We start from the raw sequence: 18,349 nt of genomic DNA on the forward strand, positions 1-18,349 counted from the left end.
TATTACATAAAAGTTTAGAATTTATACGATAGTGAGACAAAATAGTGCCTTAGCAAAGGAGTGTAACATCAGGCCTTGAAGTCAAGTAGGTATAGACAAACAGAAAATGTTTCTGATGTTAAAAGACAACAGGGTCTTGTTACAAAACACTAAAAAAAATGAGGATTAAAAACCAGTTTGAAGCATGGGGAAAATCTGGAAAATCCATAAATGACTAAGTCTGACATATAAGGAGGGGTTTTCCCAGCCTAACTCCATAAGGAATATTCTGTACTGGACTCTAATGTAAACAGGAAAGCAAGGTAAATTTCTAGGAGGAAGTGATGTGTACTTTTTTCTAGTAAAGTTGAGAAGTTGGGACAGCTCATTTGGGATAATCTAGAATTGCAGGAGACATTAAAAAAGACAGAATTATAGTGATCAGGTAGAGATGATGAAGACAGAAAATTGGTTGAGCATCTGATGCTTCATGGCAGTAAGTTTTCCAAGGCAACAGTAAAAGATATTTACTCCTAAATGATGGGAAGCAAGAGTTTGAATGACAAGACACTGAACAATCTGTCCTTATATTTTACATTTACCATTTATTAGCATTTGAAGTTCATTTCTTTACTAACTTTTATCTAGACTCAGCAGAATGATTTCTCATTTTTTATGCTTTACATTTACTTTGGGGAACAACAAGACTAATATAAAAAAACACCTTTCTCGGCAACCACTACTTTGCAGTAGCTGAAATAGGAAAACTTAAAGATCAATATGTAACATTTGCCAATTCAATTTTAAAAAGTAATATGACAACTGGCTTTTTGATATATGTTGGAAAAAGCTCTGTTGTCAAAGATAATGTTCACAACTCTGATCAATCTCTGGTTGAAAAAGCTACCTTTGAATATCTGGGGTTGTCGGTCTGTGGCATTTGCTTTGCCGTGCTAAAAAAAAAATCACAAGTTCACTGTATATGACAAAACTATGTCATCAGCTAATGAATGCATCTGGAACACAGCTGATCAGACAAAGGAAAAAAGATCTGATGACCTATTAACATGGTAAAAAGTCTCAGAGGGGTAGCTGTGTTAGTCTGTAATCTACACAGCAGAGCTAAAGTGGAAGTAAGCTATGCAACCTGAGCTATGTCAATTGTGTAGCTTAAGCTGAAATGTTGGCACCGTCTACACAGCAGGAGGTCCCAGAAAAAGCACTTTTTCTCCAACTTCCCTCATTCCTCCTACAATGAGGGTTATAGGAGTTGGGAGTCAGAAGTCCTCCAGCTCTACATTATGTAGAAATAACTGCTTGTAGTGTAGACGCAGACTATGTTATTTTGGAATGTCAATTATTCTGAAATAACACTGCTGTGTAGACATAGCCTAACTGTAAAAATGAGGAGTCTTGTTGCACCTTAGAGACTAACAATTTATTAGGTCATAATCTTTCCTGGACTAATGACCTAACAAATCTGTTAAGTCTCTAAGGTACAACAAGGCTCCTCATTGTTTTTCCTATTAGCATCACAAACCATCACAAACTCCACAAAGCAATTGAGCAGCCCTGAACTGATGCAGGGTTTGCTTCCTTTTCACTTTGTGCTTGGAACAAAGGGGAAGACGTGGGCCTCCCTGTACCAGTGCTCTAGAAATGATAAGTATGAAGAGGAAGTGGAGGGTTGAATAAAACGGCGATTCCGCAGGCCAGTATGGCCACACTGGCAGCGGGTCTGCGTGCCCTCTAAGCCCTCCAGTTCGCCTTGCTCTTAACCTTATTAGGGCCAAAGAAGCGCTCATCTCCTCACAGCCTCGGGCCCTTAGAGTAACTTCCACTGCCCGTCGCGGGGCCCACAGGCAGGTACAAGCCAGGCCTGTTGATGCGGGATAAAGCTCAGGAAAGATTAAGGCGGGATCAGCTCGCAGGGGCGAGTTAGCGAGCAGCAAGTGGCAGGGCTCCCAGGGGAGGGATCAGGGCCCTGGGTGCGAGGTGACGGGCAGCCCAGGCACCGCTCCCGGCCCCAGCCTGGGGGCAATCCGTGTGTGTGGGGGGCAGAGCCAGGAGCAAAATTCCCCGCCCGAGCCCGCGTTACCTGTCCAGCAGCGGCCCCTGCAGGCACTTGATGGCCACCGGGACCCTCCAGTCGGCGTGGCGCGCCGAGGACACGGTGCCGTAGGCGCCGCGGCTGAGGAAGCGCAGGTCGGGCAGCTTGCTGGAGGGGATGGTGGGCAGCGCGCAGCTGATGCTGCGGGACAAGGCGCCGTCGCCGTCGCCGTTCATCCTCGCGCCAGGCCCCGCGGTCGCCGTCTCGGCCCGGCTGCTGCCCGCTGACGCGGGCGGGGAGGCGGCTCCGGGCGGCCGCCAGAGGGACTCGCAGGAAGCCGGGTTCCGGGTTGGCTGGCTCCGGCCTCTCCCTGCCCCCACGCACGGGGGAAGGGCGCGGGGACGTGCCCAGAGCGCCCCCTGCCCGGCCGGCCGGCCCCGCTCTAGCCCTGGTCTGGGGGCGCTACACCGGCGAAGCTCGCTCCAGCCACTGAACCTCCTCGCCCCGCCTCCGGCCGCTCAGCGCGGCTGCGGCCCCTTCCCGGCTCCGCGCTTGGCTACCCCGGCGCGGGGCTACTAGTCGCCCCCCCGATTCCCCGGCTCCGGGCGCTCGGTCTTGCAGCCGAAAGAGCCTCCCAGCGGCAACATCGCGGCCGCCACTCCAGCCCCGCTCCCCTCCGGGAGCCTCCACGCAGCCCGGGGTGAGGAGGGCGACGGGCGCCCCCCCATGCAAAGCCAGGGGAGCCCGACTGGCCAGAGACAGGAGCTAGGAGAGCGCCGCGCCCAGCCAAGCCTGCTCCTGCTGGGAGCAACATGCGCACAGGCCCCCTCCCTTCTCAGCTGCTCCCGACGGCGCGGGGAAGGCGGCGGCAGGGCAGGAGCCCTCCACCCACCTCTTCCGGGAAATCGGCGGCTTGTTGAAATCAGGACAGTGCGAACCAGAGCGGAGGGTGAGATCCCGCACGGGCAGGCTGGCGGGGGCTTGACGCTGCAGAGGGGGCTTGCGGGAAGGGAGATATTGAGACAAAGTGGAGCAGTGCCTGGAGAGGGTTATTGGTGGTGTCTGTGCTCTCTCGGACTAAGTACCAGCTGGAGCGCGTCATTATTGTAGCAACACTTTGGTAACTGTCAGAAGTAAGTATCAGTGGCAAGGGTGTTACTGTACTGTCTGGTAACTGGTTTTGATCACGTGTAAATGCCAAGCGAGGGAGGAGTGCGCGGTAGGAAACATTGAAACAAAGCTTTTAAAGCGTTCTCAGTTCTTTATATACGCTGTTCGTAAAGTACTGTATGGCTAAAATGAAGGAAAGCCAGAACATAAAGCATTTGTTCATTTAATATTTATTAAAGTGTTGCACGTTGCTGTTTTTCCTTGACAGATTTTCTGTTATTTTTGTTGCCTGGTGGGCTTCAGATCAGGAACAACTGGGTAAATGCTTAATTTCAAAGTGAGGTTAAAGCTGAAGGCTACGTCTAGACTGGCATGATTTTCCGCAAATGCTTTTAACGGAAAAAAAGTTTTTCCGTTAAAAGCATTTGCAGAAAAGAGCGTCTAGATTGGCACGGATGATTTTCCGCAAAAGCACTTCTTGTGGAAAAGCATCCATGCCAATCTAGATGCGGTTTTGTGCAAGAAAGCCCCGATCGCCATTTTTGCCATCGGGGCTTTTTTGCGCAAAACAGTTTTTAGCTGTCTACACTGGCCCTCTTGCGCAAAAACATTTCCAGAAAAAGGCTTTTGCCCGAACGGAAACGTCAGAGCATTTGCGCAAGAAGTACTGATTTCGGAGAGTAGAACGTCAGTGCTTTTGCACAAAATCAAGTGGCCAGTGTAGACAGCTGGCAAGTTTTTGCGCAAAAGCGGCCGCTGTGTTTGGGAAGAGTGTTGCTCCAGCAACCATGAGTGTATTGTCCCTTGCTGCATGTTGAGCTGCTGAAAATACCAAGCTGCACAAACCTTTTTAAGTAACTTTTTTTGAGTGCTCTTATGTTAAAAGATCATCCCTGTGTCCCCTTCAATTGCTCTGGTATGGTAAGGGGTGTGGTATAAGAACAACAGCTAAATAGAATCTTCATTTTCTCCTGTTTAAATACTGAGAACTGGAAGCCAGTAATTGAAAGCTGTAGATTGCTGGGTTTTTCTGAATCTCACTTCCACTTATATTTTCATAAAATACTAGGGTAGATAGACCAGATTAAAATGATAGTTGTCAAAATAGCAGCTCTTGTATTATTTGGGTGTTTGTTTCTTATAGAGATTTTTTGGTGTACTGCTATTTTTCAAGTAGCAATTAGTTAACTCCCAACTCTGCAAATATATATCTGACCAGGCCAATACAAGTCCACTTGGCGGCACAGCAGGACTGGCAGGCTCCCTACCCGGTTCCATATAGCTCCCAGGAAGTGGCCAGCAGGTGACCATGGGGACTCCACATACTGCTTGTCAACTCCTCAGTGCTCATTGGCTGGGAACTACAGCCAATGGGAACTACAGGGGTAACACCTGAAGGTGGGGTCAGTGAATGGAGCCCCTTGCATGTTCCTCCACCTAGGAGTCAGACACATGTTGGCTGCTTTGCATGAGCTGCCTGAGGTCAGTGTTGCCTGGAGCCTGCACCTCAAACCCCATCCTGTACTCAGTCCTCTGTCCCAGCTCAGCACTCCCTCCAATACCCAAATTCTCTCCTTGAGCCTCTTCCACCCCAACCCACAGATACTGGAACTAGGGGTGCTGTAGCACCCCCATCTTTAAGTGTGTTTCATTATATCCAGAGTTTACAGTTTGGTTCAATGGCTTTCAGCACCCCCACTGTACAAATTGTTCCAGCACCTCTGTCCCAAGCTCCTGCCCCAGCTCTGAGTCCCCTCCCACACTTGGAACCCTCCAGCCTAGAGCCCCCTTCTGAGACCCAAACCCTTTATCCCTGGCTCCACCCCAGAGTCCATACCCCTGGCTGAAACACACCTTCTCCTGCATCCCAATCTCTGCCCCAGCTTGGTGAAAATGAGTGAGTGAGAGAGTAGGAAAGTGAGCAACAGAGGGAGGGGAGATGAAATAAGCAAAATTGTTCCATTTTCTATTAAGTTGGCAACCCTGTCCCTAAACTTTAAGAAGTTGAGGTAAAGAAAGAAGAGAGAGATTCTAAGTGGCCTCCTACAAAAATGGTTTCTAATACATGGAAGACAAAAACAGTGCTGTTTTTAATATCTGTTCAATACTTTTCAACACCTTCCTCTGCTCCTATATTGATCCATTGAAGTATTTGTACCTCTCCATTGCCTTTCTCTTCCCCCAAAAGCTTGGTTGCCCTTTCAGCAACAGCGTATAAGTTCTTTCGTTTTCTATTAAAGAAATTAAATTTGGAATATTTAATAATGCCCGTTATCTTTCTCTCTATATAAAAAACCTTTTCCTGTGGGATGACAGAGTGACAGCACATCACTCTGCGTTCCACAGCCCCTCCTCTCTGAGCCATCCAGCTCTGGGGAAGTGAGATCCTCCCTCCTTCGTGCTCTGGGGCAGCAGCCACGCAGCCTCCCCAGTCTCCCTGATGCTTGGTGAGGGGGGCGGGCCGGGAGCTGCGTGGACTAACTGGTTTTCGGGGGCGGCTGGGGGGATAGCCATGTGACCTCCTCTGTCTCCCTGGAGCTCATTAGGGGGCAGGGTGGGAGCTACGCAGCCTCCCTGGCCTCTTTGTGCTCCATGGGATGGGGTGGGAGCCACGTGGCCTGCCTGGTGCTTGGGGACGGGGGGGAGGGCACGGGGTAGGAGATACATGGACTGTCCAGCGCTCTTGAGGACGGGGTGGTAGGCATGCGGCCTCCTTGCCTTCTCAGTGCTCCAGGGGGCAGCACAGGAGCCATGCAGCTTCCCCAGTGCTAGAGGGAGGCATAGCCACACAGCCTCCCTCCTTCCCGGTGCTGGGGGGGCAGGGCTGGAGCCTTGTGGCCTTCCCCTTCTCCCTTCCCTGGTGCTCGGAGGGTGGGTGAGAGTGGGAGCTATGCAGCCTCTCCCCTCCCTGGTGCTCTGGGGTGTGTGTGGGAGCAACACAGCCTCCCTTCTCCCTGGTGCTTGGGGGAAGGAGGTTGAGAGCCCCACAGCCTCCTCCCTGTCCCTTCCCCTGTGCTCTGGGAGCCAGAGCTGTGTGGCTTTCCCCTTCCCCTCTCCTCAGTGCTTGGAGGGGGGGGGCAAAACGAGAGCCCCACAGCCTCTCCCCTCCCCAGTACTCTGGGGGGAGGGGGGAGAGCTGTGCAGCCTCCTCCCACATCTGTGTTCCAGTGGGGCAAGGGCCACATGGCCTCCTCCTCCCAGATGTGCTGCGGAGGCGGGAGGGGGGTTGGCAATGTAGCGAGCAGGGGACACAGCCCCCTAGTAATCTTTAAATAACATGAATTAAAAAGAGCTGTAGGGCTACAAACTGCTACTGAAAAGGCAGTGGTCACTTTGTAGGGAGAGAAACAGTTTAAAAACTACTGCTTTCTTTTTCCAGGCCCACATCCCCAGCTACCTCTCGTCCCTCCTCCCCTTAGCCTTGTCTACACTACAGTTTTGTTTGCAAAAGTTATGTCAACACTCAAAGTGCTATACAAAAAAGCAGTATTGCATATTCACACTACACTTCTGTTGGCAGAGTGCGCCTGCACTTGGAGCACTAGCACTGACAGTGTGGGTACCTATCCCATAGCCCAGCTCAACATCCTTTGCCACTCTGTGCCATGGGAAGATGGAGCAGATTGCAGCACATGCTGGGATTATGCTCAACGTCCCAGCTATCTATGGGGTTCTGGTTATATTTTGCAGTACTTTTCAATGGCTTTTATTTGCTGTGCACCCCAGCATATCTGTGTGATGGGACAGATCCATCACTAGTCCCTGGTGCTCTGATTACTGTCATTAACATATTTCAGCTTCCAGTGCAGTTAATCATGAAGTTCTTGATTGAACAGGACTCCCAGTTGCCTGGCCTGTTGTGATACGGGTAGGAAGACTTTAGATTTCCTTTGTCATTCAAAGAATAGCTGCACAAGGTAGACTGTTTTTTTGGGGCTTGGGAAACAAGCATTGAGCAGTGGGATCATATTGTCTTGCCGGTCAGGGATAAGAAGTAATGGCTGCAAAACATTTGAGTGTGAAAAGCCACCTTCAAGGAACTGTGTGCGGAGCTCACCTCAGCACTGCAATGCAAAGACACCAAAATGAGCTGTGCCCTGTTAGTAAAGACAAGCATAGTGATTGCAATGTGGAAGCTGGTTACTCCATACTGCTACCAGTCAGTCAGGGATCAGTTTGCAGTTGCTAAGTTGACTGTTGGGGCTTTGTTAATGCAAATGTGCAGTTCCATCAATCACATTCTGCTACTAAGGTCCATGACTTTGGGAGATGTGTGTGAAATAGTAGATGGCATTGCAGAAATGGGTTTCCTTAACTGTGAAGGCGTTATAGACGGCACACTCATTCTAATTTTGGCACCAGACCACCTTGACATGGAATACATCAATAGGAAGGGATACTTCTCTATGGTGTTGCAGGTGTTTGTGGATCACCGTGGCTATTACAGTGACATCAGCATGGGGTGGTTCAGCAAGGTGCATGACACATGCATCTTTAGGAACACCAGCCTGTACAGATGCAGCCTATACAGACTTTTTTTCCAGACCATAAGTTTACAGTGGGGATTGTTGAAATGTGCATAGTTATCGTGGGAGACTCAGCATACCCCTTATTGCCTGAGACTTTACATGATAAGCCAGGATAGCAATAAGGAGTGGTTCAGCAACAGGCTCAGTAGGTGTTGAATGACTGTGGAATGTGCCTTTGGCAGATTAAAGGCATGCTGGTGATGCCTTTGACAGGCTAGCCCTCAATGAAGATAATGTTTCCATGGTCATAGCTGCATGTTGTACTTAGCATAATATTTGTGAAGCTATGGGTGAAAGATTTGCTAAGTGGAGGAATACTGAGGCAGACTGCCTGGCTGCTGATTTTGAGGGCTATCAGAGGGGCTTTCAGACACTTTGAAAATGAAAACCAGTAATATGAAAATGAAAACCTTCTCTTGGCAGGCCCACTGATTGAGAGAGGGGGGAATGAGGGGAAAGGAGGCAGCTCCCTCCGGCCAAACCCCTACCACCCTGCACACCTTCTCAAGGGACCCAGGAAATCTGCCAGCCACCCTTTCTCTCAATACTGCAATGTTATATATATAGTAGCTCAATGTCTGTGACTCTGTAACGCTGAAACACTGGCTGTTCCCTCTGGGCAGTGCTGTTGCCTCCCGACGTGGCGCTCAGCTGACTTCTGAGCCACTCAGCTGGGCCGCTGCGTGGGAGCAAGCGGTGCAAGTGGCCGTTTGGGGTCCGCCTCCCCATGCAGCACAGGGGTGGGGCCCTTGTGCTGCTTGCTCCTGCGCAGCGGCCAAGCTGAGCACCATGGTGGGAGGCAACAGCGCCGCCCAGAGGGAATAGCCAGAGGGCGGGGCCTGGATGAGTGTGCGTGTCTGATGTCAGGAAAGGGCGGATTCAAAAGGAGGAAAGAGGAGTGGACACATAGGAGACAGAGAGGAGAACGGAGGAGGCGGAGGACAGCGAGAGAGAGAGAGAGAAAGATGCAGCAGGAGGAAGAGAAGAGAGAAACAGAGTGAGAGACAGGAGGGGGAGAAGAGAAAGAGAGAGAGATGGAGAGAGAGGCAGGAGGGGTATGAGAGAGAGAGAGGGTGAGGTAGTAGGAGGAGAAGAGAAAGAGAGACCGTTTGTGCTGCATGCTCCCACGCGGTGGCCCGGCTGAGCGGAGCAGAAGTCAGCCGAGCACCACTGCAGGAGGCAAAGAGAGGTGGGGAGGTGACGTACACACCCAGGGGGTGGGGCCTGGACGAGCGTATAGTTCTATACAGCACTAGAGTGTATAGTTGTTTACTAGGCTGCAGGGCAGCAGAGTTCAAACTGCTGCTCAGAGTGGTCAGGATGGGCATTGTGGGAGGCCAACTAGAGGAATAAAATAAAACACACTGTCTACGCTGTCACTTTCTCAACAAAACTTTTCACAAGAAGCCTTATGTTTCTCATTGGGGTAGTTTAATTTTATTGCCAAAACAGGGCATAATTTTCACACCAAAAGTCACATTGTAGTCAGGCTCTTATACAGGGGGCTGTGTAGGGTATGAACGCACCCTCCCATGGTATCCCAAGTGAGCTGGCCAGGGGAAGGCAGGAGCAGCACGCTGCCTGAGCCTCCCTCCTCTGTGCTGCTGTCAGTGGGGGAAGGCTGGGTCTGATTTCCCCTTTCCCAACTGCTGCTGTAGGCATTCTGGGGGTGGAGTGTTGCTGCTCCCAAATGCCTGCCATCCCTGTGCTCCAGGGTGGGGAGGCTGGAGTACACACTCTCGTCCCCATGGGGGAGGGGGGAAATATGCATGCTCAGCGCACTGCCCTGCCTCCTCCCCTCCCCATGGTGGGGAAGTGGGGCTTCAGGAGAAAGGGTAGGGCTGTAGTAGGGCCGGGGGCCTGCCTCCCCCAGCTCTACCTTTACCAGTTGCCCATGTCTCAGCCTATACTATCTTTCTTCTCCAGTTAACGCTTACTTAACAGATAAAGGGGTTTCTTTGGTCTTCCATAATGCCTCATCTGTGCACCATTGAGACTTGCTCAAATGTAACATTCAAAAAGGCTCAACTTGCCAATCAGAAACTGGTTTGAGCAAGTCAACTTTCACTGAAACTCATGGTCTTCAATCTCTTAACTTTTTTTAAAGTTATACCGTATTACACTAATGTACACTTTAGAAAGGATGAACTAGCTTATATGTCATGCCAGAAAACCTAGAAGTAGATGGGGACATTAGAGTAAGACTACAATTTCCAGATCAATGAAATTTGACCTATTGTTCTTATGAATGCAGCTCTTCAAAGTTGTACATGTGATTCGTAAGTGCACGCTGTGCCCTACTAGCTCTACTTGGCCTTGAACAAAGCAAGTAAACTGGTGTTTGCAATACTTCATGTAAATTAATCCAAAAGAGTGGAGTGTTAAGTAAATAGACATTGTGAAAAAGGTAAATGCCTAGCCCTCTGTCATGAATGGAGCCTGTGGACAGGAGAGCATAAAGAGCATGCGTATGCCCTTGTCCACCCCCTTTACTTCCAGCAGCCAGTGCTGGTGGGAAGATGAAATGAGGAAGCTACATTTCCAGATACTGACTGGTAACTAAACGCGATGAAAATAAATTGCAATAAAATTATACTATACATAGTTGCAGCATTGTGATACGTGACCGTTATTTGCAGTTATCTGTTTAGATATATATTTGAGAGAGTTTTGCAGTTTTGTCTGCCTAAGAACTCCTAAAGGAAGAGCTAGGATCACCAAATTCCGTATACAGTTTTCTTTTATCATAACTTAAAGTAACATAAGGGTTTGGTTGTGACAGGAAAATGGGATTGCTTCTCATAAAACCATACAGAAAAGAGACCAGGCAGGTGAAAGGGACTGTCTGCGGATGCCTCTTCATCTGGGATTGCCCCAGACCTGAGCCTTCCATAGCACAAGTGCCCTTTAGGGAGGATTCATATGAGGACATTGGTGGCTATTTCCCTTTGTCAGGAAGTAAGCAATTTGCTGCATTCCCCACTCTGGCTGGGGAACGGAGGAGGCAGAGGAGCTGTGCATTTTGCTCTCACTCCCTAACAGGGACAGGAAAGGGAAGAGCAAGCAGTCCTGGCACGAATCTCAGGGGAGGAGGACTTTGGCTTCCCTACCCTCCACACCTTCTGCTCTACACACATACCAAGTCCTTTGCCCAGAGCCCTCCTCACCCCCAACCCTGACTCCTGCACCCTCAACCTCCTACTCTGAACCATTCCTTAAGGATCCAATCAAGACCAGGTAAATGTGTATGTTAGCTATATTTCTGTTCGCTCTCTGGATTTTACACCTGAAACCTCTGTTCCTGAGTTTCAGAGGGTTCACTTCCTGTGTTTCAATACTATATTGTACATAATGTAACCCTTCTGCCAGGTAGGTCTGGCAGTAACCAGGGCTGGGGTCAATATCTTGGGGTCCATCTCACAAAGAACTGGCTCGAGCCCCCACCCAGTAATCTGGGAAATTCACACAGCCCTGGGTGCCTCTGACAGGCAATGCTTCCCCACTAGCAAGCACAGAGTCTGAGTGTAGGAAAGAAACATTTAATGAAACAGAGAGAGGTCATATAGCATTAACTTGGGAAAATACCACAAACAGAGTTCATAACCCAAACATGAGCTAAGCCGCCTCCCCCCATCCCCCGCAGCCAAGAATCACCTGAAGTCGGAAGAGTCTGACACCCCAAAAGTTTCTGTCCCTGGTCAATGCCGCTGGTCGCCTTCCGCCGCTGGTTGCCGCTCCCTGCCTGTCATCACTCCATGCCACAGGTTGCCACTCCATGCCACGCCGCTGATCACTGCTTCTCGCCTGCTGCTGCTCCTACCGGCCATGCCACGGGCCAGTGATTCCCACCAGCCACTCTGCTGGCCACCACCGCTTTGCTGGCTGCAATGGGTCTGGCTCTCAGCCAAACCAGTGATTTCAGCTCTCAGTGATTCCCATAGTCTCAAAGTTCATCTGCAGGCTACGTCTACATTGGCAAGATTTTGCACAAATTCTTTTAACGCAAGAGTTTTTGCATTAAAGTATTTGCGCAAGAGAGCGTCTACACTGGCATGTGCTTTTGCGCAAGAGTTGTGCTTTTGCACAAAAGCATCCGTGCCAGTGTAGATGCTCTCTTGCGCAAGAAAGCTCTGATGGCATTTTAGCCATCGGGCTTTCTTGCGCAAGAAATTCATGTTGCCTGTCTACACTGGTCTCTTGCGCAAGAACAGTTGCACAAGAGGGCTTATTCCTGAGCGGGAGCATCATAGTTATTGAGCAAGAAGCACTGATTTCTTACATTAGAACATCAGTGTTCTTGCGCAAGAATTCCCTTCCAGTGTAGACAGGCAGCATGTTTTTGCGCAAAAGCAAATGCTTTTGCACAAAATCATGCCAGTGTAGACACAGCCCCTGGGTTTCACCTCCCAACCTGGGTAGAAATGGGGATGGGGGGATAGACAGGGATTACCCTTATGATACTCTGCCGCACTCCACCAGCTGTTTTGTCCCACGCCACCGGACGCTCCGCTGGTCGCCTTCCGCCGCCGGTTGCCGCTCCCTGCCTGTCATCACTCCATGCCACAGGTTGCCACTCCATGCCACGCCGCTGATCACTGCTTCTCGCCTGCTGCTGCTCCTACCGGCCATGCCACGGGTCAGTGATTCCCACCAGCCACTCTGCTGGCCACCACCGCTTTGCTGGCTGCAATGGGTCTGGCTCTCAGCCAAACCAGTGATTTCAGCTCTCAGTGATTCCAATTCTTTAGCCACCAGCTGGACTGACAAAATAATCTAGCTTCCACTGGACTAGCACAATAAAGACTCCGCAGGGAGTCTGCTTTAGATCTGTCCTTAAAACAAAGGGGCAGGTTGGGCCAGTCTTACAGCTCACACCTGGCAGGTGTGAAGCAGGCTGACTCAAGCTTTTTAACCCTTCCCCCCCAGCTCAGTTTACTCAACTCTGAAAGGGGGGAGGCTTGTTCCTCAGAGACCTCTTACCATGATGGTGGTGTCTCCCCTGCAAGCACTGGTGGCATGTTTTACAGTTCCCACAGTTGTGGGGGGTCACTAATCATGCTACCCCTAACAGCCCCCAATTATTTACAATTCTCCACATTCCATTCCAACACTGACCCTCCATCAGCCCTGGCTGAATGGGATTTACATAGCCACAGCTCATATTGTCTCCCCATCCTGGCATGAGCTGTATTTACATATCAACAGTTAACAGTTAATTATCTTGCAGAGCTAAACAATTGTAGCCGGAGCACCTATCCCTCCTTTTAGCTGGCTGATAGCAAGCAGCAGTTCAGCCCTTGCTTACAATAATAACATGTAGAAGTAAAGGGGGAAGCTCAGAATTATTTTACTTTCAGCTTTCACTTTCATCTGTCATTTAAAAACACTCTGATTTGCCCAGATGGATGCAATCTGCCTTGTGATGTGCATGTTTCTGTGTGTACATTTTTTCTTGTTTGTATATTAGAAATGCTGTGCTATTCATCAAAGTGTTTTTGATGTTGCTGCCTCTTTTCAACCTAACTGGCGAGTCAAAGTTTGAGGCTCGTAGGGTGTTCCAGTTAGAAGGAGAAATTGGTGATTGTGGGGTATTTCCTTAATGCAGTCTTTTTTATTTACCAAGAATGTATACAATTCTGGATCTCTGAACGCAGGAGACAAAAAATCAAATAGCAGGAAACAGTTTCTCTTGCTCACAGTGCCAGGCACATTCTTTTCATCCTGCTGGAGCAGGGGAGTGTTTACAAGTGTATTTGTACAGAGTGAACAAGATAAGCAGCTAAGTATATATTCAAATATGGTATTTATAAAGAATGGCAAATTACAGGTCTTGTATTCAAAGATTATAACATATTAAGTAATACATTGTGGGGGGTTTTTAGATTATCCATCTGTATAATTTAAAGCACAAAATGGGAAAATCCTCAATTATATATACCTGAAGATCTTTGTATTTACCAGTAATCTTAACTGTATATAGCAAACCGAAGATATTACAGAATTTCATAACAATCATCTATCAAACAAATTACAGCTAGCCAAATATTTATGATGTCTGTATTGTCTGTCTTTCCTAATAATAATTGCAACAAAATGTGAAAGATTGCTATGCCACATCATAACATCTGTTAACTGTGTTTTTTAAAAATCCTCCTTGTTTTGATCATCAATTGGGAATTCCTTTGATAGCCATACTTCTTTTGTTATTAGGGCCCTACCAAATTCATAGTCCATTTTTGTCCCTTTCACTTTCATAGGATTTTAAAAATGGTAAATGTCATGATTTAAGGTATTGCAATTGTAGGGTTTCTAACGGAAAAAGGAGTGGTGTCACAAGATTATTGTATGGGGGCTGCAGCATTGCTGCCCTTACTTCTGTGCAGCTAGTGGCAGCTCCTCTTGGGGTGCTGTCTTTAGCGCTGGGCACCCGACCAACATTACAACCACCGCTCTCCAATTGCCCAGCGCTGAAGGCAGCACAGCAGTAAGGGTGGCAATACTGCTACCCTCCTAAAATAACCTTATGGTCTCTCTGCAGCTCCCTTTTGGGTCAGGACCCCCAATTTGAGAAATGCTGGTCTCCTTGATGAAATCTGTATAGTATAGGGTAAAACATACAAAAGGCCAGATTTCACAGAAGGAAACAGATTTCACGGTCTGTAATGCGTTTTGCATTGCTGTGAATTTGATAAGGCCCTATTCATTATACACATAGGCTATGTCTACATTGGCATGATCTTGCGCAAATACTCTAACGCAAGAGTTTTTGCGTTAAAGTATTTGCACAAGAGAGTGTCTACACTGGCATGTGCCTTTGCGCAAGAGATGTGCTTTTGCGCAAGAGCATCCGTGCCAGTGTAGATGCTCTCTTGCACAAGAAAGCTCCAATGGCCATTTTAGCCATCGGGCTTTCTTGCGCAAGAAATTCATGTTGCCTGTCTACACTGGCCTCTTGCGCAACAACAGTTGCACAAGAGGGCTTATTCCTGAGCGGGAGCATCATAGTTCTTGCACAAGAAGCCCTGATTTCACACATTAGAACGTCAGTGTTCTTGCGCAAGAACTCCCTGCCAGTGTAGATGGGCAGTATGTTTTTGCGCAAAAGCAGTCACTTTGGCACAAGATTGCGCCAATGTAGACACAGCCTTAAGCTTTTAAGGCCCCCAGATTTACTTAAATTCCCTTTGACAGTTTTTATTGAATGAAGGATCATTAAATTACAGTAGGTGCAAAACCACCTCCAGCATAAAGTGAATAGTTGATTCAGTGGTGCTCGGTAACAACTGATTTTTTTACTAAGTTGTGTTATTTCTCTTTTAATGTTACTGTTAAGACTCATGGATTCAGGAACAATTTTTATAGTGGGGGTACTGAAAACTTTTGAACCAAACTGGAAACCCAGTATATGATGGAAACAGCTTGTGCTGCAGCACCTTTTCCCCCCCTCCCCCAAACAGTTCCAACACCTATGTAAAGAATGAAGAAATGCCTGCAATTTTGCATATTCCTGTCCAAAACTTTGAATGCAAGAATTCATACTTCCGTCATTTTATTCAACAGCAGCAGTACATCCCTTTTCAAACTTTGGTCACACTGTACAGGAATATAAATACTTTATGAGTAGATAGTAGGCATTAGACTTCCTAATTGAATGGGTCTACTGAGAGGTGCAGTGACTAGGCAAGAGCAAGTGAATGCTTGAGGTGATATCTAGTCAAATTCCCATCCATGTGGTACCTGGTTGCCTATATAATATTGCTAATAATAAATATTGCTTTCCTAGTTAAAACTTATTTGTGTTTCAAGGAACAGGAGTTTCCTGTTTTCAGACGTCAAAGTGAAGAGTTTAAGTTGCAGGAGGCCTTAAAGTTGCAAACCAGCAACTTTCTGGATGTTTGATCTCATACAAACTTCCTCTGAAATTATTTCAATACTTTAAATAAAAGTTTTGCTTTCCCCACCCCATTCTGTCCGTTGGGTGTGACTATTCCCAAATTATTTGTTGTTTAATAATCTTGATATAAGGGTACATGCACATGCTGTAAGGCCAGCAGCATGAGACTGGGTCTCTTATCCTTTGATTTGGCTCAGTTATGCTGAGTGCAAACATTAAGCAGGGACAAAAGTGGACTTGGAGAAAGGTAAGTAGTGGTGTCCTGCAGGGGTCTGTATTGGGACCAATTCTATTCAACATATTGATCTGGTGAATGGGTTAAACCCACATTTCTAAGTTGCGAGCAACTTAGAGGGGGGGTCGCGAGCATCTTAGAGGGGGGTTGCAGTATCACAAAGTTTGAGAACCCCTGGGTTAAACAGTGAGGTGGCAACATTTGCAGATGATACAAAACTGCTAGTCCAAAGCAGACCGTGAAGAGCTTCAAAAGGATCTCACAAAACTAGGTGATGGGGCAACAAAATAGCAGGGCTAAGCAAGGGACCTCTCCTGCTCTGCATCAGTGGCTGGCCACTCTGCCCTCACTACAGTCCATCAATGGCTATTAGCCGGGATGGGTAGATTGGTGTCCTTAGCCTCTGTTTGTCTGAAGTTGGGATTGGGAGACAGGGGATGGATCGCTACTTGATGGTTACCCAGGCTGTTCATTCCCTTGGGGGCACCTACCACTGGTCACTGTCTGACCCAGTGTGACTATTCTTATGTTATATCTGTTCTCTGATCCAGGGCCAACATTTCTTTGAGCCAGTTTCTTCTGCGGACTTTGAAGATGTTTTGGAAGTATTCTGAGGGCAATCATTTTTGTGCTGGACTTTGATATGACAGCACAATAACTAAATTTTTTTAACTTGTGTGTAGAATTTCATGGCAGACTGTATAGTAAACTGCTACAGTTTTTGGCACATAACTCAGAAACTTTATGACTTGGTCATTAAAATCAAGTAGTAAAGGTGGTTGTATTTGGTCAAAGTAATTTACTGCTAAATAAACTCTGTATAAAATATGTAAACTCTAGTAATGATTATCACAATTTATTACTTATGACTAACATAAGAATAAACAAAAGTTAATCTTAAATGCAGCTAATCTCTCTCACCTAGATAAGACTATTTACAGGAGCATGTGAGGTAATACCACAGCATGTTAAGAATTCAGAACACAACCTTCTTCTGAATAAAGCTTCTGATGCTTATATTACCAGTTTTACTGGCAGACTGAAGACTGACCTGATTGTTATCTATTAAATCTGAAAATACTCTGAATTCCTGTTAACATTTACGCATTTCCATATACTGTGGTTCCTTGTTGTCATATATGTAGTTAGGGATAGAATAGAGCAAATAGTGTTTTAATAAATAAAGTTTGATTTGACCATGAACGTGACTACTGTTCTTTGTGTTTGCTGTCTATGAACTTTTGAGCTTAACTAACATATATCAATGGAAAGAAAATTTTAAGCATAAGTATTCAAAAATTTGTGGTAAGTAAATTTCAATTGTATTTTCAGTTGTAATCAAAATTTATGCTCTGTTATATAATAATCCAATCATGGAACTTACTTTAGATGGCTAATTAACACGGCATGAATTCCTTTGGGGTTTGAATATTTACAATGAACTGTTTGTAAGATCATCATATAGGCAAAATGTTAACAAAATTAAAGACTTTCACAATTTGCCTGTTAAGAGAATAGAAAAAGGTATGCAATTCAACTAATTATTTGTTATGTTATGAGCTTTATGCTCAGTTCTACTGCAGTTCTCTGTATTTTTTCCAGCATATTATCTAAAAGGTTTTCTTTAAAATATCTCCAGTGGGTGTTTTTAGTCACACCCACTGCTTGTTACATTTTGTTCTCCTGACTGTATCACATGATACAGATGCAGCTATTCCCTGCAATATAATTTTATGACTCTTAGCTCTTGCTGTACCTTTTTTTACTACAAAGAGGACCACTTTTTGTTTACTATTTAATTATGTAGCTGTAGTGAATTAGAACTGGGATTATACAGCAAGTGAAAGACCAGAGCAATCTGTGTGTGTGCATATAATCACTCTAGTTTTTATACCACTTCTGCTGGTGTAGGGAAATCCCAGGAGACAGCCTACAGCATGTGTTTCAGATTTGTGCAAACCTCAGATCTGATGAAGTAGCCAAACTGGTTTGGCAATAAGTACATATTGGCATGTACTCACCTAGATGGTATTATGTTACCTCTGAATGAAGGAGAGGTTTGCATTTTGACCTGCAAGACTATTTAGCTCCATACATTGAATTTTCTCTTTTTTTTAATTACGTTTGAAGTATGAAAGTTGATTTTTTTTCTGTAAAAGTGAAGGGAGAGTATGTGGGAATCATTATACCCCACCATAAGTGTACACCCCCCATAGCCATGACTTAATTCTATTCAGCTTTGGAACAAGCTCCTGTGACAACTCCACAGTCCAAAATCACTGTTTACCTGCAGGGCATGTTAACAAGGTATAGGATCATAATAATAATAATAATAATTAATAATTAGTAGCAATAATTTCTATATATAATATATATATATATAAAGTTAGAGATTTGTGTGTCTGTTTGGGTATGCCTACATTATCACCCTAGTTCGAACTAGGGTGGTAGTGTAGACATACCCTTTGTGAGTTCATCTATCTGTCTGCGAGTCTATTTGTTCAATAACCCCTCCTAAATGGTAAGAACGAGGACCACCAATTTTAATATTC

The 18,349-nt window shown here is 46.6% G+C and overlaps 1 protein-coding gene and 1 long non-coding RNA gene across 4 annotated transcripts in view; one reads left to right on the forward strand and one right to left on the reverse strand.

Annotated features, from left to right (window-relative positions):
* Positions 1 to 2,881, reverse strand: part of RIPK2 (receptor interacting serine/threonine kinase 2) — a 37,695-nt gene extending 34,814 nt beyond the window's left edge. Inside the window, exon 1 of the mRNA XM_006114326.4 lies at positions 2,078 to 2,881. Within this exon, the coding sequence (XP_006114388.2) occupies positions 2,078 to 2,265 (188 nt within the window). The 5' untranslated portion in view covers positions 2,266 to 2,881. The remainder of the gene's footprint in view (positions 1 to 2,077) is intronic.
* A 147-nt stretch (positions 2,882 to 3,028) lies between these two features.
* The window catches only part of LOC112544022 (uncharacterized), a 212,651-nt gene continuing 197,330 nt past the window's right edge, over positions 3,029 to 18,349 (forward strand). For all 3 annotated transcript variants that reach the window (XR_012901334.1, XR_012901335.1, XR_012901336.1), the window contains exon 1: positions 3,029 to 3,162. This is a non-coding gene — a long non-coding RNA (uncharacterized LOC112544022). The remainder of the gene's footprint in view (positions 3,163 to 18,349) is intronic.

Source organism: Pelodiscus sinensis, chromosome 2 (assembly GCF_049634645.1).
Source record: "Pelodiscus sinensis isolate JC-2024 chromosome 2, ASM4963464v1, whole genome shotgun sequence".
Taxonomy (NCBI): domain Eukaryota; kingdom Metazoa; phylum Chordata; order Testudines; family Trionychidae; genus Pelodiscus; species Pelodiscus sinensis.